The 25,042-nt window shown below is 41.9% G+C and overlaps 2 protein-coding genes across 14 annotated transcripts in view; both read right to left on the reverse strand.

Moving 5' to 3' along the window:
- Positions 1 to 260: 260 nt before the first annotated feature.
- Positions 261 to 16,949, reverse strand: LOC308409331 (WD repeat, SAM and U-box domain-containing protein 1). The gene is given in 13 exon segments (XM_080901985.1): positions 261 to 490; positions 493 to 642; positions 777 to 911; positions 5,728 to 5,904; positions 8,522 to 8,551; positions 9,106 to 9,212; positions 9,413 to 9,496; positions 9,611 to 9,651; positions 9,820 to 9,853; positions 10,375 to 10,468; positions 14,459 to 14,545; positions 15,078 to 15,265; positions 16,368 to 16,949. Coding segments are annotated over 13 exon segments (1,560 nt in total). The 5' UTR covers positions 16,766 to 16,949; the 3' UTR covers positions 261 to 455.
- A 1,948-nt stretch (positions 16,950 to 18,897) lies between these two features.
- Positions 18,898 to 25,042, reverse strand: part of LOC308409595 (bromodomain adjacent to zinc finger domain protein 2B-like) — a 55,016-nt gene continuing 48,871 nt past the window's right edge. For 7 of the 13 annotated variants that reach the window (XM_080902455.1, XM_080902451.1, XM_080902456.1 and 4 more), the window contains 11 exons: positions 24,306 to 24,450; positions 23,539 to 24,194; positions 23,061 to 23,346; positions 22,741 to 22,896; positions 22,412 to 22,566; positions 22,056 to 22,261; positions 21,706 to 21,841; positions 21,148 to 21,294; positions 20,698 to 20,975; positions 20,337 to 20,480; positions 18,899 to 20,219 (listed from right to left, as the gene is read on the reverse strand). In XM_080902455.1, coding sequence (XP_080758581.1) covers positions 20,072 to 20,219; positions 20,337 to 20,480; positions 20,698 to 20,975; positions 21,148 to 21,294; positions 21,706 to 21,841; positions 22,056 to 22,261; positions 22,412 to 22,566; positions 22,741 to 22,896; positions 23,061 to 23,346; positions 23,539 to 24,194; positions 24,306 to 24,450 — 2,457 coding nt within the window. In that variant the 3' untranslated portion in view covers positions 18,899 to 20,071. Of the gene's footprint in view, positions 20,220 to 20,336; positions 20,481 to 20,697; positions 20,976 to 21,147; positions 21,295 to 21,705; positions 21,842 to 22,055; positions 22,262 to 22,411; positions 22,567 to 22,740; positions 22,897 to 23,060; positions 23,347 to 23,538; positions 24,195 to 24,305; positions 24,451 to 25,042 lie in introns of all 13 variants that reach the window. The other 6 variants (XM_080902453.1, XM_080902449.1, XM_080902458.1 and 3 more) reach the window with 3 other exon arrangements.

The raw sequence follows: 25,042 nt of genomic DNA on the forward strand, positions 1-25,042 counted from the left end.
AAGGTTGCTGAATATTAGCCAAATAATGACCGATTTTTGATAATGCTAACTCAAGTCACAGTCAAAAACACGTGATGCCAGTTGCACAGATAAATGCAGTAAATCTAAAGTTCTAGCATCAGCCTCCATTAGCGATATGCTAATAGTCATGCCAGTCCAAATAAGGCTGTGAAAGCAAACCCATTTTATTCTTTTTATAAAAAAAAAAAAAAAGGATTTTGAGTTGTACTTCACTTTATTTTTTTAAAGGCACATTAAAATTGCATAGTTACAGTGTTGCTTTAGAGATTCTCTCTTTAAATACAAGTATATTTGACAGTTATGTAAAATATAGCTAAAAATAATAGTTATTTACTGTATAAATATCAGTCAACTTCTCTGGGATCTCAGATTCTGATCACTTCGCCAGATGTGACTCTTGAATAGCACCCTGAACAAATTCATAATTACTTCAATCAGCTTTTGTTATCAGATGTTGAGCTACTCTGAGCTCCTGGTTCGACTTCCACCGCGTTATAGCCATCTTCAGAGACCTGTTGGGGGTGAGGAGTGTTGTCTGCAGAGGAAGGTTTGTCATGGGGCTGGTTTTATTCTTGCCTCTAATCCAGCTCTCAATAGATTCCTGCTCATAGGAATAGCCATCTGTGGAGCACACATACAGTGACATCCCAAATACACTGAGATAATACAAGTAAAAATCTTTATAGTGAAGCTGTCCCCATCTTTGGCTCAGTTTAAGACGCTAGGGACCAAGTGCTTTTAATTTGTAAACTAACCTGCAGCAATGACCGGATCCTTCATCAGCTCTCTGGTGATTGGGCACAGGAATTCATCTGGGGCTTCTGAACCATTCTGCTCTGCCTTCAGGGCCTCGATTCTCCTCAGGAGACGACCACGAAGGCCCACCGACTCTAAAAAACCAAAACGCCGTTCAGTGTCCTTTTTAGCCATGATGGTGATTTATATCGAGTACCGTGCACCTTTTGTTAATTTTCAAATGTAGTAAAAAGGCTGGTCTCAACATTTCATTTGGCATCATTTAAACCTCATTATCATTACCTTACAAAGACCAACCAAAGACTGTTGTATGTTAATGGTATTCAATAGCGATTTCAATGAATTTGGGTTGACGCAGCGAGGCAGCAGGCACTGAACAGACTGACTTTGTTCTCTCTCAGAACAAAAGGGAGGATAAATCTGAACTTGCACATGATCACTCTGTACTGAGACACAAAGAGCCAGACACCTCGCTGTGTCATGATGGCTGCTTAGCTAACGTCTCTCATTATCCTGCTCGGAAATTAAACTCCAACAGGTCCAAAAAGAGGAAACTCACTCTGCACACAGCTGCATGTCTCTGCCCACTGACAGCCCCCAGTGAATTTATCGTCAGCTGCAAATTTCACCACCAGCTAAAATGGAGTGATGACCTATAGAGCCGCACATGATTAGTGGTGTGTCGGCGTATAATGGCAGTGCCGTGGAGGTGTAGGTCTCATTCAGACAGAGAGAGCAGCTGCAGTGACATTTTCTTTCACAAGTCCTGAAGATTTGGTTCACATATGGTGACAGTCAAAACAAAAAGAGAGAAAAAGCTCATTTATTCCTTCCTATCGCTATAGGTGACTGCTAAATCATCGCATGCATCCAAAAAATTTTAAGCTGACGTCACAAAAAATACATTTTCAGGAAATTTTATGCAGCCTTTATGGTTTAACTAACACCAAATGTGGCCCCGAGAAAGTTGGGATAGGCTCCAGCGACCCTGAAAAGGATAGGCAGCAGAGAATGGATGGATAATTCATTTTTATATTTATGCTTAGTGTGAATTTTTAGGGACATTACAGTTTTAAGTAGCTGCAGACTACCACACTCTCTGCTAATCTGAGTAATTGCACCAGACCTCTCAGTCATGTTTGTGTTTCTTTAATCCAGTTGCTTTACAGACAATCCAAGAAGTGTAGCATTTTATTTGTATGTAATGTAGCACAAATTATAAATAATATTCATCTGTGTGATTTAAAAAAAAAAAAAAAAAAAAAAAAAAAGTAACTCCAAAACCCATTGCTGCATTGGTTTTGTCCATCTTCGATATACAGTCTATAATAAAACTCACTTTCAAACAAGTTGGTGCACAGGGTGAAATGGAAATAAAACTGATTTTAGTGATATGCAAATCATATACACCTTGTATGGAAATTAACCAGTATGAAGACAACATACCAGACATGTTTGTTTCAGCAAATTTGGAGAATATTTTTTGTTGCCATCAATTCTGCATACTGGAATAAGGTTCTGTTTGGAAAGTAAGATTTTTTATTTATATACTGGCCTGAACTAAATATAAAAAAAAAAAAAAAAAAAAAAAAAAAAAATATATATATATATATATATATATATATATATATATATATATATATATATATATATATATATATATATATATATATATATATATATATACTGTTTTTATAACCTATGCAGAGTGTTCTCTTACTTAAGAAAAAAATTCAATGACTTGACCTTAGTGTCTTCACAGGGAGATACAGGCCTGGATGAGTGAATAAGAAATGTTTTCATGAGCTGTACTGAGGTTTATCATTGATGTGCCAAGGTCATGTAATACTGAGTTTGGATGGCAAAGTTGCAAGGATTTTTGCAACTTTTATACAACTGTGGCTTAAAGTTGTTTCTAATGATTACACTTCTGGATAGTTTGTGTGTAGTTTGGTTTGCAAATAGCGGCGTGTGCAATAGTTGAAATTGAATTCATACTGATATACAGTATGCGCTCTAAATTTTTCTATCATACATCATGATGTACTGGTGAATATTTGATCCATTTATAGGATGCAATCAGCCTCCAACAAACTGGAGAGGTCTTCACAATCAGCTAATGCTCACAGGGGACCAGTCACTTCACTTACTGGGGAAATTAAATGTTGTGAGTTTGTCTTAATTTTGCACTCATTCACTGAGCAGGAAGCAGAGATGGAGGGAGGAAAGAATTCACGCTCACATTATACAGACTGACTCGCCTTTACCATTAAGTCTGTGCCTTGAAAACGCTGCATTTAAGTTGAAACGCAGATGAAGCAGGGAAGACGTGCTGTCGGAACAACAAGTAGTTCAGATCCTATTGGAAAAATTGCAGCGTCCAATCAAACGCCTTCTCACATTGAAACCCCCCAAACCAATCTGAGTCATCCAATAAACGATTCTTAGATGGAAAAACTACACTTAACAGGGTAATGCTTCATTTAAGATTTCCATAAGTTCCCACACATCTTTTTCGTGGAGACATAAGCCATTAGAACTATAGCGTCCACTTTACATTTAGATAGATAATTTGATGCAGGGCTACAATAAAAGTGCAGAATGAGGCTGTTTCCACAGAGATATGCCGAATTATATTGGAGGAACTTTTCCCCCCTCCCCTTACTCAAAGATTCATGAATATTTCATCGAGTAAAGTGCGCTGGAATCCAATTTGCTCTGTGTGTGTCTGCAGCATGTGTGAGCGACTGTTTGTCTATGCATGTGCACACATTTACACAAGCAGCATGGATGGAAAATGATAGTTGTTGGTTGTGCAGCACAAAAAGGCCACGAAATGTGGCAATCTGCCGTTTCCTCTGTCCTCATTCTGTGGTAATGATGAGAGCTGTCCTCCATACCAAACACATGGAAAAGACATAAGGCATGCTTTGCATTACTGAACAGCAAGCAGGGGGAAAGTTGGCTTTAACGCTTCTGCTACTGTCCAATTAAAGCAAACCCAACAACAGGCAAGAGGGTGCTTTTACTGTGATTAAGGGAGAGATTGTGATTCAGCTGATTACAATTGGCACAAAGTACTCGCAATTAGGCAAGAGGCAGGATTTCTGGGCGTTATGGCTCCAATGCAGCATGCAAACTGCAAATTTCCTTTAAAACTGTGTGTTTACAAAAAGAACTCCAGATAGGACTTTACTAAGCTGACATACATAGGAGGGAAAAGGGGTAACAGCCTGACTCTGTCTGGCTACCTATTCTAAAATATTTTAACCTTACAGTGTGTGAAGTATTTGTCCCCTTCCTGATTTCTTATTTTTTGCACATTTGACACACTTACATGTTTAGATCATCAATCCAATTTCAATATTAGACTAAAATAACTTCAGTTAATACAAAATACTGTTGTTAAATGATGACATCTAAAACTTACTTGGTCCAAAATTTAAAAGTAATCACCCCCTAAACCTAATGAATTGTTGTGCAACACTTGGCAGCAAGAACTACAATCAAGTGTTTGAGATAACTGGCAGTCTTTCACATCGCTGTGGAGGAATCTTGGTCCACTTTTCCTTGCAGAACTGTTTTAATTCAACCACACGTGGAGGGTTTTTGAGCATGAACGGCTCATTTCAATTCAAGTCTAGACTTTAATTGGGCCAAAACCTTAATTTGGGGTTTTGTTTTGGGGGTTTTTCAGTTTGGATCATTGACCTACTGCACAATGCTTGACCTTCATAGCGTGGATATTCTCCTTCAGGATTTTCTGGTAGAATGCAGAACTCAAGGTTTTATCAATTACAGCAAGTCGTCCAGGCCCCAAAGTAGCAAAGCAGCCCTACACCATTGACTACCACCATCATGGTATGATATTCTTTTTACTAAATTCTGTGTTAGTATTACACGATGTGTAACTGGACTCAGACTTTCACCTTGAAACTCTCCCAAGGATCCTATTTTTCTTTTGAGTTGTCGATACATTGCTGGAGTAATTTTGGAAGGCTGGCCACTCCTGGGAAGGCTCGCTGCTGTTCCAAGTTTTCTCCATGTGTGGCTCTCACTGTGGTTCGCTGATAACACAAAGCCTTAGAAATGGTGCTGTAACCATTTCCAGACTGATAGATGTCAATGACTGTGTTTCTCATGTCTTCTAAAGTTTCTTTTGGTTGTGGCATGATGTGGCATGTTTTTTGTGGTGATTTCTTGATTCAACAGATCTGACAGTAATGAGATCGGTGGCTAGTGAACTGGGGCAGGGTGACAACTACTTTATCGCAAAAGGCCAGATAACTTTTTTTCTCTTAATAAATTGAAATCATTCACAAACTGCATTTTGTATTTACTCATTTGGGTTATCTTCAACTGATATTCAAATTTGTTTGATGATCTGAAACGTTTCAGTTTGACAAATATGCCAACAAAAAGAAATAAGAAAGGCACTGTAAATTTCATTTTTGAATTTGTGTGAATGTTTAATTGCTTCAGTGGAGATAATAATGCTGACATTTGCACATTATTTGCAGCTGTACTGTGATGTTGCTGCCTACATGAGTTGTGATTTCTTTTTTTCTGGCCACAGTTTGTATGGAGCCTTTCTGCACTGTGACCTTGGTCGAACCTGAGGGGACTAATCTTGTTGTCAGCAGGATTATCATTGTTCCCGAGGTAAAGGTCATCCAGCAGGGTACTGTCATCCCAGCGTGATTTGCGATTGTATAAGCAGACAGACATGCTGCTGCTTCACGCCCTTAAATCACATCACTATTTGGGAGGAGTTTTTGGAGGGGAAAAAATAAATCAGAGCATCAATAAAAGCAGCTTACATCATGCTTTCTAATTCAGTCTTGTTATGTGTTAGGATCAGGGAATAAATCCTCACAAAAGCACAGAATCCCAGTGTGTGTCAGTGAAGTGTACACTGATGTTAGTGGTTGCTTTAAATTCCATCCTCACCAATTCCAAGCTCAGCTGCTGTTTCCTTGTTCAGCTGGCTAAGCTCTGGTCCATCAATGTTGTTGGCTTTAAAGACACCGACGAGCTCCACTAGTCCCTCGTCACGCAGCCAAGTCTGCACATCGTCCTCTGACCAATCAGTGAGCAGCAACCCGGAGTGACCTGGCAACTTCCTTCCTGCAAAACACACAACAGGGAGCCAGGAAGTGCTCTGTGATTATTCCCCTAACTCCTGCAACAAAACATACCCGTTGTCAAACAAACAGATTCCATTCGCACTCCACAGTAAAAGGACATGTCCCCTCTGTGAGTGATAATTACTTTGATGCACACTCAAACATGCTGAGGACATTTACATTAATCTTATGCTAACCTTACACTGAGTTGTCATGGTGTAGTTCAGTGGAGACTTGCTTTTTCCCCAGTGTTGCTGAACAGTAGCCCCACATTATGAGTATTCCAAGCACACACACCTGACCTCACACACAAGTATGTGATCTCCCAAAGGAAAGAAAATGAAACCCAGGGGTGTGTTATTTCAGGCTCCGCCAGCATGTAGCTCGTCAACCTTCGCGACACTATGTGGCCATCATTCATCATACAACGTGGCGACAAACTGGCCTGTTGTGCGTTGGCCCCATTAATGAAACCTCACAGCAGCTTCATAGTTCACATTGGCAGTCATTAACCAGGATTAAACCTGAAGACTTGAGGTGTGTAGCTCATTACTATCTTAACCATGTGTTAGGTTTTCCCCTCCACCTCTTGCTGTCTCTGCTACCCTAAAATAAAAAAATAAAAAAAATCTTCCACATAAAATTCTGCTCTTTAATGCCCACCTGAAAACATGTCTGTTGCTGGACTGCATTTGAATCCAATCAGGGTTATGTTTAACTAATCTAATCAAAATCTAGACATTAAAAAAACAATAACATAAGAACAGCTATGATAATGATAATAATGATAATAATAATAAATGATAAATAAATAAAAATAGTAAATTATTTAAGCTGTTTTCTGTCTGACTGTGGAAAAAAAAGAGGGCTTTCTCCTGGAAACTGAATGTTAAATCTGAGGTGATGCAAAACCTTCCATAGACCCTTTTCAAAGCTGAATTCTTGACTCGTCACAGTAGTGAAAGCACAGGTGGAATTAATGATAGCTGAGCTCCATTAAATTTCAAGTAACCCATGACGGTCAACCAGCGTGCACAAAAGCAGGAGCTCCTCTCTGCAGCCCTGGCAGCAGCACCTCGAGTCTCCAAGTCTAAGGAGCTGGTAACACTGTGTCAAAGCATGGCAGTTGACTGAAATAGCTCAGAATGCTGCGTTTGATTACTCAGACAGATTCACATATGAAGACTTCTTCATCATTTCCATTCTCTACATCTTATAGACTGGCGAGCTTCATTTCTTCTTGTCAACAAATCCCAACAATAAATCAGTCCTACATTAGCCTGCAAAACCATATCCTGAAGGCACGTTTTTCTGCAAAAGACTCTCATTGTTACTGAAAAAAAAAAAAACCCAAACTATCTACACTTGGTGACACATTTCTTCGCTTCAAAAAACCTATTGGTTTATTTTCAGGTCAGTTCTCCAAAGCAGCGGTCCCCAACCCCCGGGCCATGGACCGGTACCGGTCCGTGAGTCGTTTGGTACCAGGCCGCGAGAGTTGAGGCTCGGGTGTGAAATGTATGGTTTTCAGGGTTTGTTTTTTTTTTCAGGGTTTTTAGCGTTATTTTGTTATCGTTTTTTATCGTTAACTCTGTTTTCCTGGGTCTTTTCACGTGTGTTATGAATGAATCTTCTTTTTTTTTGGTACCAGTACTAGTTTTATTTTGTTGTATTTATCCGCGACACTTTAAAGGCCGGTCCGTGAAAATATTGTCGGGCATAAACCGGTCCGTGGCGCAAAAAAGGTTGGGGACCGCTGCTCTAAAGACCTTCCTGTTCATTCATTCATAATGCTCATTAACCAAGAGATGAGGCAAACACAGACTAATTACTCTAGGAGCAAGTTTTCATTTATGACCACTACTATAGTTTTAGAGAGTATTCAACATCATACACTTCACTCCAGGCCACTATAGTCAAAACAACACTTCTTTAGTTTTAACATTATGGCTCTGTTTTTGGAAATGATTGTGGGAAAAAAAAAAACACTAGGAAAACTAAGCTGAGCCCAGCTGCAAGGGGAAATTTGGCTCTTTCTTGGTTCTGGGCTGCATTTCAGCCTGTGTTGTTGGAGATCTTGTGAAAATCGATGGATTTTCGATGGAATTATGAACAAAAACAAAAGAACGATCAGATTCTGATTCACCATGCAATACTATCTGGGAAGTGTGATTGAAAACAGATTCATTTTTGGCATGACAATGGTCCCAAACACACCGCCAATGCAGTAAAAGCATACCTAGATATAAAAAACACACACAATGGGACACTACCAGTCAGAACAAAAGGCAGCCAGCATCCAGAGAACTTTGAAAGTCCTTTGCATATGTTTAATAATTCTAAGTTTGGGTTTACTAGCAAAATATGGAAAAATGAGGGTCGGCTCGAGACTTTTGTACAGTGCTGCACAATAAACGACAAACAAAAAACCATCACAAGTAAAAACAAAACAGTAGATCCACAAATTGAATTATCCAAGCAGCTGTACTAGATGCTGAGACCTGGACCATCCATAAAGAATGTGAAGAATTAAAATAAATCAGCACTGGTTTAAGCTGAAAGAGTAGCTGAATAACTGAAGATTTCTAAGGGCAAAACAGTGTGATGCATTTATTTACCTTGGCACTGTGTCTCCTTTGATTCAGCTGCTGCCGAAAAACATAAAAGGGAATAGGTTCAATGTGTGAAACGAGAGAAAGAAACAAGATTAAAGGGGAGATAGAGAGAGGCATAAAAAAAGGCAGATCTTCATAGAGATGGAATTTACTTTGTCAACATCAGCCTGACTAATGGCAGATAGGGAAGCTGCAATGATGAAGCTTCAAGGCTTCCAGATGTCTAACGATTGCACCTTTTCATTTAGTATTCCAAATATTTTCTTTCATGTTGTGGTATAACCTTTTTTTTGGTTTTAAGCAGTGTTTGCCTCCATAGGAACAGCCTTCCAAGGCTCAGTGGTACTTTGCCCTGCTGCACTAATAAACATCAATCACAATTCCTCCTCTAGACACTGCAGCCAGACAGGAGTACACATGTAATAGGAGCTTCTCTGGCTGGACAACTCCCAAAACACTCTTTTGGGAATCTTTGGCGCTGCAAATGGCTTCTGGGCTTTGTACCACTGCTAACATTTTGTTTTAAAAAGAGGAGTGATTGTGCATTTGCTGGTGCCAACTTAAACAATCCTCTGCTGAGTATTTACCAGTGCTGTCATCCTCATCTCCAATTCTCCACACGTTTACCGATCTGTCCATAGAGCCCGTTGCAATCCAGGGAAAGGTGGGAGATAGCGCAACGGTGGTTACATACCTGCAGGAAGGAGCAAGAGGAACGGGAATGTGAAAGGTGTGTGTGTGTAATTGACTGAAACTGGCACAGGAAGAGAGCGGCCTTAAAAATCTGGTTCCCTCGACACTTACGAAAGGAAAAAACCCCCCAAAAAACTAGCCTTAGATCGTGCAGCATCTTAAACTCTTTCAAGGACATCAAAGCGGTGTGCTGCTTCTTACCTGTGGTGCCACATCAATGACGGTGCAAAAGCAGTGCCGGGGAATATACTTTTGCACCACTGCACCCGGTGCTTCTGGGAAAAGCTAATCAAGCAAAAATCACACTTTTTGATCTGAAACACCAGGACTCCTATTCTGCTGTTTGTCTAATAGCTGCAGAGATTGCATTGCGGTGGGAGGTCAGGCCGGGTCATTTACCTGTCATGTTGTTTCAAAGTTTGGAGCACGGTTCCCAGGCTCTGTACACAAAGTCCAAACACACGAAACGGGAATGTTTGACATCTGTGTTTATGGACGCTGTGATTTATTGTTTAGAAGTCCTCGACCACAGTTAACTATAGCAGCAAACAACAACAAACCTCCCCCCCAACCCCATATTATGGGTGGCGTGTTTGCGCTTTACTTACCGCATCATATACTGCGACACTTTTATCCACGGAGCTGTTGAATATTTAGAGTAAACAAAGTCAACTTCATTTGCGGCGTGCATATGCGTGCATTCACATTGTAGAATAATGAGCAGAAAAAAGGGATTCTTTTCTAAAATAAACACACACACACACACACACACACACGAAAACCCACCACGCGGAGCACAGATTAACCTTCAGCGTGTTTGAATTTCAGCCAGGGACAACAGAAGGACCGAGCAGAAGCTATATGATAACAAAATGCACTCCTCCTGTGGTCGACTGAGAGAACAGCACGATCAGTGCTCACCATGGCACGGCCGTTTAAAGCGCAGAAAAAAAAATGCAGACAGAAAAAAATGAATTTGAATATGAATTGTATCAAATTATGATAGGAACTAATAACACAAATAGAATATTAAACGTGACCTGAAAGGTACAAATATCAATAATTAGTTGCTGAAGCAGGGGGAATTATGGGATGAAAACACTGGAGGAAGTGATTTTCATGTGTGTGTATGTTTGTGACAGAGAGTGTGATTAGCGTCTTACCCCGAGACAACCCATTCTCCATCAGAGGAGAAGGCACAAGACAGAACTGGGGCCGTCTGGCTGGTGAGAGTCTGAAGCAGCTTCATGGTACAGGCTGGGGTTCAACACACACAAGCAAGATGAGACCAAAGTTAAATTGTGTCTGTATTCGATCTCAGCAGTTGACTGAAGTCCAGAAAAAGAAGTAGAGGTAGATGACTTTTTTCCCCCTTGTAGCTGTGCCCCCTGCTGACAACTACTTGGAAACAAATGATTTTTATTTTTGCCAATAAACTCACATCGACTGCATTAATTCTTCATGCTAAAACCAACTGATCTGCAGCAGCATTTATATAATCATCCTGCGAATACACATGCATTAAGTCAAACCTTCTCCCCTTTTTCTCTTCAGCAATAAAACATAAACACACCATTTTCTCTGGGAGGTTAATGTGTGATTTCCAGGCATATTCCTGATTGATGTGAAACACCACAGTGGAGTAGAAAACCGTAACGCCTGATTAAACCCGACAAATTAACTATACAAGTGAGACCAAAATAAACTAAACAAATGTGACGTGTGGATTGGAGATGTCAGCAAGTGTTGATAGGTGACTTGAAGGGAATGCTTCAGATCTGACAGCAGACTGCAAACACAATCACCGAGAGACCTTCTCATAATATCAGGGGACTTCAATCATGCCTCACTGGACTCCACACTGCCCACCTTCACCCAATATGTGACCTGCCCAACCAGAGTCAATAAAACACTGGACTTACTGTATGCCAATGCAGAAGAGGCATACAGTTCATCACCTCTCCCTCCCCTGGGCAGATCTGATCACAACCTGGTGCACCTTGTCCCTGTGTATGAGCCCTTAGTGCGCAGGGAGCCACCAGCCACCCGCACAGTACAGAGATGGTCAGAGGAGAGCGAGGAGGCTCTTAAGGATTGTTTTGAGTCGACTGTGTGGGAGGTGATTTGTGATGACCACGGTGAGGACATCGACAGCCTTACTACATGCATTACTGACTATATAAACTTCTGTGTGGATAACACTGTACCTACCAGGACTGTACGGTGTTTCTCCAACAACAAACCTTGGATTACCCCAGAAATTAAAACCGTCCTCAAGCAGAAGAGGAGGGCCTTCAAATCCAGAGACAAAGAGGAGTTGAAAAGGGTGCAGAGAGAGCTGAGGGGACTGATAAGGAATGGGAAGGAGAGCTACAGGCAGAAGATGGAGAACCAGCTTCAACAAAACAACGTTGGTGAAGTCTGGAGAGGCCTCAGAACCATCTCGGGCCACAAACAGCAGAACTCTCTGCCTGGGAGGGATGTGAGGTGGGCAAATGAACTGAATCATTTCTTCAACAGATTTGATTCAACCATGAGACAGTCTACAACATCGGCTGCAGACTCACCCACCCCCACTGCTGCTGTTCCACCTCAGACACTTCACACCTCCTCTATTCACCCTGCTCACTCCCCCCCACCCCCAACAACAGCATCCAATACACACTCAACACAAGGCTCCAGCCTGTCTCTCTCAACCACCCAGGTTAGGAGGGAACTGAGGAGGATTAATGGCAAGAAGGCAGCGGGCCCAGATGGCATCAGCTCGAGGGTCGTCAGGTCCTGCGCGGACAAACTGTGTGGGGTGATGGAGCACCTCTTCAACCTGAGCCTGAGGTTGGGAAGAGTCCCACAGCTCTGGAAAACCTCCTGTGTTGTACCAGTGCCAAAGACTTCAAGCCCCAAGGACCTCAACAGCTACAGGCCGGTGGCTCTGACATCCCACCTGATGAAGACCCTGGAGCGGTTGGTCCTGGCTCAGCTTCGGCGCCTAATAAGCTCATCACTGGACCCACTTCAGTTTGCCTACCAGCCTGGCATTGGAGCGGATGATGCCGTCATTCACCTCCTACATCGTTCCCTCGCTCACCTGGAGACCGCTGGAAGCACTGTGAGAATCATGTTCTTTGATTTCTCCAGTGCCTTCAACACCATTCTTCCCTCGGTTCTAAAGGACAAGCTGGTGAACTCTGGAGTGGACCATCACCTCACTACCTGGATCCTGGACTACCTCACCGACCGACCACAGTATGTGAGGACTCAGGGCTGTGTGTCGGACAGGGTCGTCTGCAGTACGGGGGCCCCACAGGGAACGGTTCTGGCTCCGTTCCTCTTCACCATCTACACTGCAGACTTCTCCCACAATTCCACCCAGTGCTTCCTGCAGAAGTTCTCTGATGACTCTGCAATAGTCGGCCTCATCACTGATGGGGACGACAAGGAGTACAGAGGACTGACTCAAGACTTTGTGGACTGGTGCCAGCTGAACTACCTCCAGATCAACGCCAGTAAAACCAAGGAACTGGTGGTAGACTTCCGCAGGCACAAGCATTCTCCACTGCAACCACTGAACATCCAAGGTATGGACATTGAGGCTGTGGACAGCTACAGGTACCTTGGTGTTCATCTGAACAATAGACTGGACTGGACTCATAACTCAGACGCCCTCTACAGGAAAGGGCAGAGCAGGCTGTACCTGCTGCGGAGACTCAGGTCGTTTGGGGTGGAGGGCCCACTCCTGAAGACCTTCTATGACTCTGTTGTGGCTTCTGCTATCTTTTATGGCGTGGTCTGCTGGGGAGGCAGCATCTCTGCTGGGGACAGGAAGAGACTGAACAGGGTGATCCGAAGGGCCAGCTCTGTTCTAGGATGCCCTCTGGACCCAGTGGAGGTGGTGAGTGACAGGAGAACGGCGGCTAAGCTGTCATCCCTGATGGACAACATCTCCCACCCCATGCAGCAGACTGTGACAGCACTGAGCAGCTCCTTCAGTGGGAGACTGCGGCACCCACGGTGTGGGACGGAGAGATTTCGCAGGTCTTTCCTCCCCACTGCTGTCAGACTCCATAATAAAGACTTTAACTGATCAAGCACACACATCCATACATATGCAATAATACTAAGTGCAATAATCCTTTCTGTCATCGTTGTATTTTTACTCAGTTGTATATAGTATTTGTATTTGTATTCTATTTTTATCTTATTGTATATTTATTTTATTTTATTCTACTGTATATAGTATTTTATTTTATTCTATTCTGTACAGTTGTGTACTGTATTTATTCTTATTGTATTCTAATTTTTGCCTCATAACTTTTGCACTGTCCACTTCCTGCTGTGACAAAACAAATTTCCCACGTGTGGGACTAATAAAGGTTATCTTATCTTATCTTATTAAAGGCTCGACCCATGGAGCTAATATGCAAAGCTGGAATTAGAGATTTTTCCGTGAACACATGGGGCTTGTACACACTCACACAAAAACAAAAGCGGGGACTAGAAAAAATGTTCCATTTCGACAGCAATCTCAGCTTTGAAATGCGCCCCTTGCTTCCCTAAATCACGTACACTTGAGTCTCTTTTTCATAAAATAGTGGAAGAGAGGTTCGAGCGCACAGTCCTCATGCCAAGACAAGATAAGTGCACATTTCAAAAAAGGCCGAGCTCAACCTCCTTCACATCTGAGGACAAAAAAAATAAAAAAAATCTAAAGCATAATGAAATGAGGACAGACATTGTCTGGTGTCCCTCGGAGATAAAGGAAAAAAAAAAATCTCCACGGACTTGGGTCACCACGTGGGACACATCAAATCCTCCCAAGAAATGGCTGTTACCATAGCAACACATATTGGAACCTAACAACATGGTGTGTTCACATACATAACGAAAAATACAGTCTGTAGCCGGGGTACGTACGTGTGAACATACACAAATGTTCCTCCTCTGCTGCTGCTTGTACAAGATGTAAATGTCATCATGGATACATGCAACTGATTTCCTTCCAACTCTTTCTCACACACTCACACCTCTGCTGCTGCTGCTGTATTTCAGCAGAATGTCTTAAAGTGATCCATTATTAATGAGTCAGTCTGCAGCTGATTTACTCCACACACTAATAAAATTCTTCTATTCTGCAGAGAGGTTTCAAGGTTGAAGCAGTCAGCACACTCTCCCTCCCTGTCTCTCCCGCTCGGCAATCGAGTGAGGGAGCACTCAGGTGGGGAAGCTGGGGCAGAGGGGTCGGCCTACCTGCTCCTTCACGCTGGGAAACAATCCATATTTTCAGCTGGCTGTCCTGTCCGCAGGAGGCCAGTCGAAACTCCACACAGCAGCCATCTGCAGAGCCAAAGAAGCCACATCCCCTTTTTGTTAAGATTCATGCTTGAATGCGTCTGAAAGCAGAGGGCGGCAAATATCATCTGACGGCCTGCTTTTTAGCTGCAACCCATTCATTACAGCACATACAGCAGTAACACTAACATAACAAGTGTCTTTATTGGAGCCAGGTACTTTGCTTCTAGGATTACATGCAAGTTGCTTTTAAACTGAAAATTGTGCAAGATGAACCTAATGCAAAAGGAACTAAGGAAGGAGAGCAAAAGCAATGAAATTGCAAAAGAGTTTTGATGAGGGAAAAAGCCCCACAGAAAATGAGGTGAGTAACTGAGATGGTCAACTTTTATTTTGAACAGGAATCTGTAGTTCTAAAGATTTGACTCAATTTACCAGCACCATTTAGATGAAAAATGTGAGAAGATAGATAGAAATCCCATTTACCCTGACGTAAAACCAATAAACGCAGCTGATGTCTCATATTTTATTTTCAGATGAATTTCTACAGCAGTAGTAACAAATGAAGAGAACTTACTAACGATGAACTGGGCTGCAAAGCAGCAACAGGTGACTCCCAGGTCGTGAGCGTCCTTCTCAGCGTGCAGAAGGCTGGTGTAAGCATCCCAGAGTTTGAGGTCTCCACGGGTGCAGCCGGTCACAAACATCTGGGCACATGGAGAGAAGCAGCAAGCCACGACGCTGGCCTCGCTTACGGTGGCACATCTGCGAGGGGGGGGGGGGGAGGGGGATGTTGGCACCAACTTGAGTGTGACTCGCTTTAGACTTCAAGGTTTATCAGGAAGTGTGTAAAATTCGAAGGAGGGAAATTTAATTTGTTTAGGCTGTGGAGTCCTGCACTGAGTTTAATGATTTAAACCACCTGTGGGTATTAATCAGAGACACACAGCAGGCCTAGGGGTGCTCAGAAAAGCTGTTCCAGAGCACAAAAGTGAAAAATCAGAGGATTAAAACACAAAATAATCCTGATAAAATGCTTTTTTAATTGGCTTATTTAATCAGAATTACTGAGTTGGCTGCTTCCGTGTTTGTCTAGCTGGTTCCTCTGTGATTTTGTTCCATCTGTCTGTGATGACAGAGCTGTAACTTGAAGACGAACCTGCAATAACTTTAAGACAATTACTCCAGTCTGTTGAAGATTAACAAAGCAAGTTTCAAAACTTTATTAGAGCTCAGTTACTTAAAGATCCTGTAGAAAGATGTTTTATGTATTAAGAGATCCTTTCCTTTATGTCAAGATCATTTTTTTAGTTTATTTTCTATTCCCTTCTCACCGTTTTGATTTGTGTGTCTAATAGAAAATTCAAGTTACATTTTGTGCAACATGAAGTAAGAGAATCTGAAGAGACACTGATGTGTGCGATGACTCCATCTGCTGATAATGGCTGAGAGAGGTTTCTAAAGGTGGAAAGAGTGATTCAGACTTTCCCAGTTCAATTATTAACCTCCAGTCTCAACTTGTACAACTGTTATGTCAAGACCGCACACAGAAGGGTTAAGAAAGCACTCCATGTTCAGATAGCTGACATTTATCAGTAAGCAAATATTTTATTGACTCCGTTATTGGTTTTGAACAAAATACTGAAAAACATTTTTCACGTGTGAATTTGTAGTTTGTTTTTTGTTCCAGTCACGTGGACAAAAAACTATTTGGAAACAGAGAAAAATGACCTCGGATTGGATAAGAGTCTGACTAGTTAGCTCTTATTTTAATATTAACTAAGGCATATTTTGACATTCATATTTGGAGAAGATTACATTAATTATACTAAATTGTCACTGTGACCCTGTGTGATGCTTATTGTACCTGCGTAGCGTTTTGGAGCGGAAGTCCCAGAGGGCCGCGGTGCCATCGCAGGCTCCTGCCAGCAGGAGAGAGGAGTCTGGCGCCAGTGCGCAAACTCTGAGAGGACTGCGGCCTGGGTGCTCGAGCGTAGCCTTCACCTCACCTGTTTCGGCGCTCCACACGATGACAGAGCCGTCTGTGGAGCAGCTGAGCAGGAAGCTGCCGCAGGAGCTGAAGCAGCAGCAGTGGACCCCGTAGCCGTGACCCCTGAGAGGAGAAAAGGGAAGCTCCGAGAAGTCGGCCGTGGTATAAACACGGAGCGTTTTATCACCGGAGGAGGTCGCCAGGAGGGATGGAGAGAAGGCACAGCAGGTGACCTCATCTGTATGATGTCGGAGAGTGCAAATTAAAGACACCATTTTGTGACAGATGTGCTGTTGGCTTGGAAGAGGTTGGCTCACAAGGTGGCGCAAAATACTCAGATATTCCTGCACGAAACCAGCTGATTTCGCCTCTTCTCCCTGCTGTCCTACCCGCTTCGCCCAAAGAGAGCAAAGTCACAAAGCTGTCACCACAACCTGTTGCTCCTTATGGCTCAGCAACTGCTTCTCGACTTCCTCTTTCTACTCGGCTGTAAATCTGTGTCTCTCGCTGTTATCGGTCATGTGATACGGAGTTACACAATGTTTACAGTCAAGTGTTTTCATTTTGTATAATTTAATTGACTATAACCTGAGATTTTATATACATGCATATAAATAACATTTGCATATAATATGTATGCAGTGAGGCAAGTTAGAATTTTTTTTGAGTACCTCTAATAGTAAAATAAATGAACATGTAAACACTAGTATTTGGATGCATCCAAATCCTTTTACATATAATTTAAGCACTTTTCCTCTGCCCTGTAGTGCTGTTTATCTATCATATGACTGAAAGACTCCATACTTGACTCATATATATAATTTTTTTTTTTTTTTAAACATATACACATTTATGTATGTTTACATATCTCCTGTCCTCTGTTGCCACATAAACGAGTGTAGAGAGATCTTCTTTGTCCTAGACTACAAATAGTGCATTGTGGTGCTCAAAGTGGACAGAAAAAAAATCCTACAGTTTCCTTCTGGAAATGACCACATCACCTACATAAATCTGCAAACATTGGGAGGATTTTCTTCCTACCAAGTGACACTTGCCAAACAGTATGACTCTAAAGAGATAGTCCTCCCAAGACACTGGACTCATGCTGGTGACAGCCAGGTAATACAAACTGCAGGTATATAGATAGCCTTCTCAGTGATCGATTGAAGCCTTGTCTTATCTGTTTTTTTGATCAGTGGAGAGGAAGTAAAGCTGAACATATTAAGTTTATTCTCTTTTTTGTGAAAAAGGAGCAGGTCTCAATACGTGTTAAACTTCCACCTACTCCTGTTTGGGTAGAGTTTGTACATAATATGTAGCATTTAAGATGATTTCATGTTGTTTCTTACACACTGTACATTGAGTGTAAGCATTTTCACAAAAGACACTTAGATTTTCCTTTGTTTTCTTGATATGAAAGCATCCAGCTATGCATACTATACACAGAGGAAACCAGCTGCGGATTAACTACCTACAGGTTTAACAGATTTTTGGGGGTTTCTTTTGTGTTTTTAAGCGAGTAATAAGGTCATGACTTCAGACTGCATTATATAAAATGACATCACTGCACTGTAAACATTGTCCACCTCATCATCACATGACTGATAACAACAGCGAGCGATACAGAGATTTATAACTATGTAGAATGGGGTCACTTATGTAACAAGTTTTGCTGGTTTAATAACAATGGGGAAATATTTAGCCATTTTAACACCAAAAATATCGACTGACTTTCATATTTGTAACAAAAATTACAACAAATATCTTGTCATTAACACATTTCATTGTAACTTTGGACATCAGGTATTAGGCTCAATGACTCTACAGCACTAAATCTGGCTTATCTACCCCATCCACCTGTAATCATTTTTTAAAAATTTAAATTATAACTATATTTTTTTTCCTCCCATTCTCTATAATATAAATATACAGCTGAGGTCATAAATTACCCCACAGTCACTTGAACATAAAGTTCCAGGTACATATAGAAAAGAACACTCTTTATTTGCCTGTACCTCTTGTTTCCTGCTCTGTCAAAGATATGATAATCCTCAATTCATATTTATCTGCCTCTGTGACATTCAATGTGGCTCCACAGTCTTCTGTGTGTTCTTTCAATCAGGAAAGCGGTCAATACCCTCACAGCAGGAAGCAACAGAGCTGAACAGCTGGAGGAGGGAAGGAAAGCAGCGAGGGAAAATGAAGTATTAAGCCATCTGTGATACGAGAGCTCATCAGTGAGGAGGATGCCAGCAGCAACAGCGCGCCAAACAAACGTACCAAGGAGGTCAAAAAGAGGAAAGGAGACGACAGCCTACCCAGCTCCCAGACAAAGTTTGACAGCCCCATCTACTGTGCAAAAAAAGCCAAAACCCACAAAGATGACAAAAAATGTGCTGGCAATATGCCGGTACAGACGTGTGTGTATTTAGTGCATGCATATGAATTTTTATTATAGCTTTAGCAAACTGATGAAAACAAACAATTAAAATATGAGATATTAATAAAAGAAAAATGTACCTAAGAAAAATATTAACAGCAGCAGCGAGGGCTTAGTGTTGCTATTTTGAAAAACCGGTTTATTTAATCCATCCACACCAGTGTTCAAAAATAATATTCCTACAAAAGTCACTACTCATTACACAATTTTCATAATAAAATGCAGTTACTTCAAGTCTTCTGACTTCAGCTGTCTTGAGATGCCTCCAGCGGTCCGTGACACTGACTCCCCGATGGATTAAAGCTCCAATGCAGGTTTCACGTCAGTCCACGGGATGTCTGACAAGGCTCTGTTTGAAGGAAACGCTTGGAGATGAAACACTATGCACCACATTTAAGAGGAGGAAAGCTCCTATTACAGCTCCTGCAAATGTTTCCTACGATATACTGTGCAGGACACATACAGTACACACACTGCATATAGAAAAAGAAAAACATCCTCCTCAGAGTCAGGCACTACAATTCTGAGGAGTGCTTTGAGTGGATATTCAGATTAAGTGCTACGACCATCCTTATGCAATGATATCATCTTCATCAAGACCGTGCAGTAAAAATACACTTAACATGTAATAACTATGACTTGAGTGAAAGAATTAGCACTTAATGTGTCAGTGATCCCTCTTTGCATTACTCAGTGAACTTGTGAATGCATTTAGACAGAGGAACTGTTGGTACGGTTAGTAATGCTTTTTTCATTTATTCAACAGTTGTTACATTGTAAGTCTCGTGCCTCTGCTTTGAAAAGAATGCAATGTAAAGTAGTTGAGAAAATAAATACACATACAGCACACACAGAGATATAACTTAGTACCGATGATAAAAAAGTAAAGTCCCTGCTCAATATTGTATTTCGCACAAACAACATTGAGCCGAACAGTCAGTGTGTTTCAATAAACAAAACAGTATTGCACTTGAAGATACAAATCCATTAAGTGTTTTGCCTACACTTGCAGACAGACCACAGTCCTGTCCTTCAAACTGCACATTGATTTATTATAACCATGTAGTCACTTGGGGTCACAGGTGAAGAGAAGGCCTCCGACACCCATGAGAAAGTTGGACATGTCCACTTTGGAATGTGTTCACTGCAAGAATTCAGTCCATCGCTTGTCGAAGAATCTCCTCATCCTGTGGCCGGCTCGTCCGATTTCAGAGTCATCTTCGTTAAATCTCTCACAGTTATCGAAAACCAGGTTCACGTCGATGATGAATGTCTCCAAGTTTAAATACCTGTAATGATTAGAAATGGGTTTAATTTCAACTCATGAGCACTGTCCGAGTCATAAAATGTAAAATTAGGAATAAGATATGTTATGAAAACATCCTAAAAACTACAACAACACATACTGGTTACTGGTTAGCTTCTCCTTGATGGTGGAGAAGTCCATCGGTTTCTTGATGACTTTTCTGTATCCAGGAACAGCTCTGTGGTTGACTGGGGTGAGAAAAGGCCAGGCATCCTGATGGGCCTCCAGCTCAGCCAGCAGCACTCTGCAGGGAACAAAGAGCAGACACAGCTGAGCTTTTTGCATTGCAAATATATGACTTTTCACTACAACGGTCTGATTTGTTTACCCTTTAGTGATTTAAAATGTGAATTCTATTATAAAAATGTGTCACAGGAGCCTAATAATTTTAAACAATGACATAAGCTATATTATCAAGCTTCTAGGATCTAATTGCACAGTAAGTATATGCATGTGCGTACCGGCATATTCCCAGCTCATCTTTGTGCGTTTTGGCTTTTTTTGCACAGTAGATGGGGCTGTCAAATTTGGCCTGGGAGCTGGGTGGGCTGTTGTCTGCTTTCCTCCTTTTGACCTCCTTGGTACCTTTCTTTGGCACATTGTTGCTTCTGGCATCCTCCTCACTGATGAGCTCTCCATCCACAGATGGCTTAATGCTTCGTTTTCCCTCGACGCTTTCCTTCCCTCCTCCAGCTGTTCGGCTCTGCTGCTTCCTACTATGAGGGTATTGACCGCTTTCCTGTATGAAAGAACACGCAGAGGACTGTGGAGCCACATTAAACATCACACAGGTAGATAGATATGAACAGAGAGCTGAAAAATGAATAGCAAAAAACCCAGAACAACAACACACACACACACACACAAGAATATTGGCTCTATGATCAATCCCTCAGGGGACGCTGATGTACCTTTGACTCACAAGCTGGACAAAACCAGTCCCCATCAGGCACTGTATTGATCTTGGGTTTATGGCAGTAAGTGTGGCAGCCTCTATCACAGCCATCACAGAGTAAGAGCAGCTCTTCATTATCTCCTTTTTGACAGAACTGGCAGTGCTGGAAACAACAGCAACAAACGGTGCAGGAAAATGAGCATCCCTCTTTAAAAATTGTAATAGATTACCCCAACTGGTTTAATTAAAGCTAAAACAGATTAGTGAGATACTGAAAAAGATTATAAAAAATAGTGATTTATTGTGAATGAGATATATAACTGCTACCAAATCTTTCCTGCATTTAAACCTTCTCCAGAGCTTTAACCAGCTATCTGTGCCATCCTGCGTTGGTATCCTTGACTGTTTTTAAGAAGGCTTGTATATTTTTAAATTAGTTTTCATGAAACTGAATGAGAAGCTATGCAGCTTATAAGACTGCATGGTGACTCTTATTATATGCGATCAAATAAGGTAAACAAATCTGTGATGAAGAGAGAGAGAGAAACGTGCAGTGAAAGCAGGTGACACCAACCACTTTCATGATGGCTCGTTCCCAGGCAATGGATTTCTGCAGCTGCTGAATGCAGAGTGACAGCTGAGCTGAGCTGCGGACTTGACCGAGGGATTTGCGCCACAGTCTCATCCCAGGAGCCACCTCCTCCTCACTGCTTAAAAGGTCACGGGAAGTAAGACCACTTGTAAAATTAACTGAGAAACATGAGAACAAGTCAATTGTACAAAAAAAAAAAAAAAAAAAAAAAAGAGTTGCAAGTTCTTCTTTCTGGTGTCCTGAATCTTGCATTGTTATTTTCTACTTCTAATACAAAGACAGGCAAGGTGGCCTGTGTCTGACAAGTGGTATTTGAGGATCTCGTAAAGTACCTTCGCTCAATGTTCCTCTCAAGTTCTGCCAGCCTAGTAACCGCTATGTCAAGGGGATTGTTGGGCCGCCGCACCATAGAGCCAGGAACATCTTCTTGACTGGCGTCTCTCTCTCTTTTGTTTTCCTGAGCCAGGGAAGAGAAGGGCTTGTGCTCATGATAGACCAGATCCTTACTGTCAGACTGGGGCTCAGGGTGCATCCAACCCTGACAGAGATATCAGGGAAATATGGCCATCACAACACCTTATTTTAATCACACAGGTATATATATTAAAGAAAATTTCAATGGCCTTTCCGAGGAAATAATTAGAATAAACACTGAGGTTTTCTAAACAGCTGAAATGCTCGTCACTACCTTGACCTGCAGGCTGGCGGAGATGACTTTCCTCTCCAGAGCTTCAACCTGTCGCAGCAGGCGAATGTCCACCTCCATGGCCTTCTCCTCAACACACCAGCTCTCCACTGCCTCCTTGCTTACCTCCTGCTTTTCCATCCCTGTCACACCAATAGCTGCCACCAAATATGTATGAAAACATTAAAGCAAACTGCTTTCTAAGGAACGCTTTTAAAAAAGAAATTCCATAGCCAAATGTGTCACATCACATTAAAAACTCAAATAACAATACTTTTAAAAATCATGAAATGCTGAATGTCTGCCGACTCTCAAAGGAAATGTGAACCCACCATCTTTGCTGTTCTCACAGAGCTTGGTCATATGCTCCATATGTTTTTGGATCTGTTTCTGCAAGGCCTTCTCTCTGATGCCCCGGCAATGGAGGGTCTTGACCAGACTGTGCAGGTTCTCCATGTCAGACACACTCCACCAGCCATGCAGCATTTCTGGAAACACACACAAATTGGAGAAGTGACTGTGCTTTTCAATTTTAGCAACATTTGTTTGTTTGACTGACAATCACCACGGCATATTCTGTTGCTGTCTGGGCAATAGATATGTTCAGTCCAGCATATCTGATTTGTGCATACTGGCAGCGTGCCGTTCTTACCCTCTGGGATGGGCCGAGGATAAGGGTAGTCTTGGGTTTTGGCCCCCTCTATGGCAGCATATGAGGCACAAGTGGACTTATCACTTGGGGACTCTGAGGTCTCGCACTTGTTGATAGAGTTATTTTCCAGAAAAGAGGCCTCATTTCCATGACCCTCTGCATGCTGTGAAGCTAGATCCACCATAGGGGGTAGAGGTGTGCCAGAGAAGGGCAGGCTGGGACTTGCCACTGAGCTAGACATGTCATGCTGTGTCAGTCTGCCTTCATGAATGCCAGACTTTACTTGCTGAGAATAAAAATGCATACACTCAGAATTATGATCAGATTACAGTTTTATTCCAATGCCACATGCATGGTCCAACAAAGGAAAAATTGTGATGTAATATGGACTAATTCTTGCAACACTTATCAGCGCTCTAAAAACTCATGAACTGATCCTTCTATCTGAGATGGAGATGCATTATTGTTATCCACCAACCTGAAAGATAGGCAATTCTGTGTTACTGATCCCAGGAGTAGTGTTGTAGCTATCTGTAGCTGAGGGATTAGTGGAGAGGAAAGAGGGGGATTTGGTTCTGATGGGTTGTGGAGAAGATGAGGAAACTGGTGGACTGGAACCAGAGGTCACTGAGGACTCGTCGCAGGGAGAGCGAGGAAATAGGCTAAACCACTGGCTGCTTTTTTCAGTCAGTGTCTTGGACAGCTGGTCATAATGAAGGCTGGACTGAGGACTCTGGGTCACCCAGTGAATGCTTTTCAGCTGAGTAGCACTGAGCAGAAATGGCACCGCAGTGTCCAATTTATCCATCAGACCCTGCTGAGTAGGGACTATCTGTGAGGCAGGATACGAAGGATAAGAAGCCGTGGTGGGGACTTTAAAAGAATGACTGTTCTGTGTATTGATGTCTGAATCTTGACCCATTTTGCCTACTTCTAGAAGTTTGCTGAGCTTAGATAAAGAGCCAGGTTTTTGGAGGAAGAGATTGTCTTTGTCCTGCTGGCTAGCTGTATCATTGTCTGTGCTCTGTGTGGAGCTGGAGACCACCGGATTTGTCTGTTCCAACTGCTCCCCTTTTACTCTGATCACCTCAGTAGCCCACTGTCTTCTTCTCTCCTCCTCCTCCACTTCACAGCCTAAGTAACATAAAATGAAAACAATGTTAAAAACAAAAAAGAAATCAGTAAGGATTTTGATCCTAAACACACTAAACAACGACCAAAGGAGACATTGGTTTTGTTTTGCACCTTCACTGCTCTCAGTGCCTTCAACAAAAATGCCACTGCACTGTGGAAGGACCCAGTAGCGCCGCTTGTATCTGTCCTGGCCAATCATCACAGAGCGCAGTAAGTGGGAGGAGTCAAACAGCTTCTGTCTAATCTGACTCTGTTGCTAGAGAGACACAAAGTTCAGGAAGTTATTAACCCACTCACACAGAACCTGGGAGTGGTAACAGAGAGAAAAAACATTATGAAGGCCACATTTTACTACACTAAGCACACAAAATTCCAATTGCATGTGTGAATTTCAACAGGACTCTTCTAATTTGTAACCACAAACCAAGTGTACAGGGAGACCCATGTTCCTATAGGAAACTAAAGGCTAATTTATGAAAATTGTTTTGTTGCTCAGTACTTATCTTACTAACAGAGTTTTGCTTATGAGTCATTGCTGTGTTAAGTTTGAATCACTGAACATGTTTGCAGTTCAGTGGTCGATGCTGTGCACTTCATGCTGGTTTGTTATAATAGATCCTCATATTACATTTTATTTCTGGCAAACAAATCAGTCAAAATATGAGAATAAAATGCATCATGTGACTGTTAAGTACTCAAAATAATAATCTGTAAATTGTAACCAATTATTTCCTGCGTTCACCTAGTAGCATTTCAACCATTCAGTGTAGTTAAATGCTACCTTGATGTGTGCACATCTTTTTATTATTATTTTTCTACCACTCCTGGGTACTTTACATTTATGAGTA

The sequence above is a fragment of the Rhamphochromis sp. 'chilingali' genome (assembly GCF_963969265.1).
Source record: "Rhamphochromis sp. 'chilingali' genome assembly, chromosome: 14".
In the NCBI taxonomy this organism is placed as follows: domain Eukaryota; kingdom Metazoa; phylum Chordata; class Actinopteri; order Cichliformes; family Cichlidae; genus Rhamphochromis; species Rhamphochromis sp. 'chilingali'.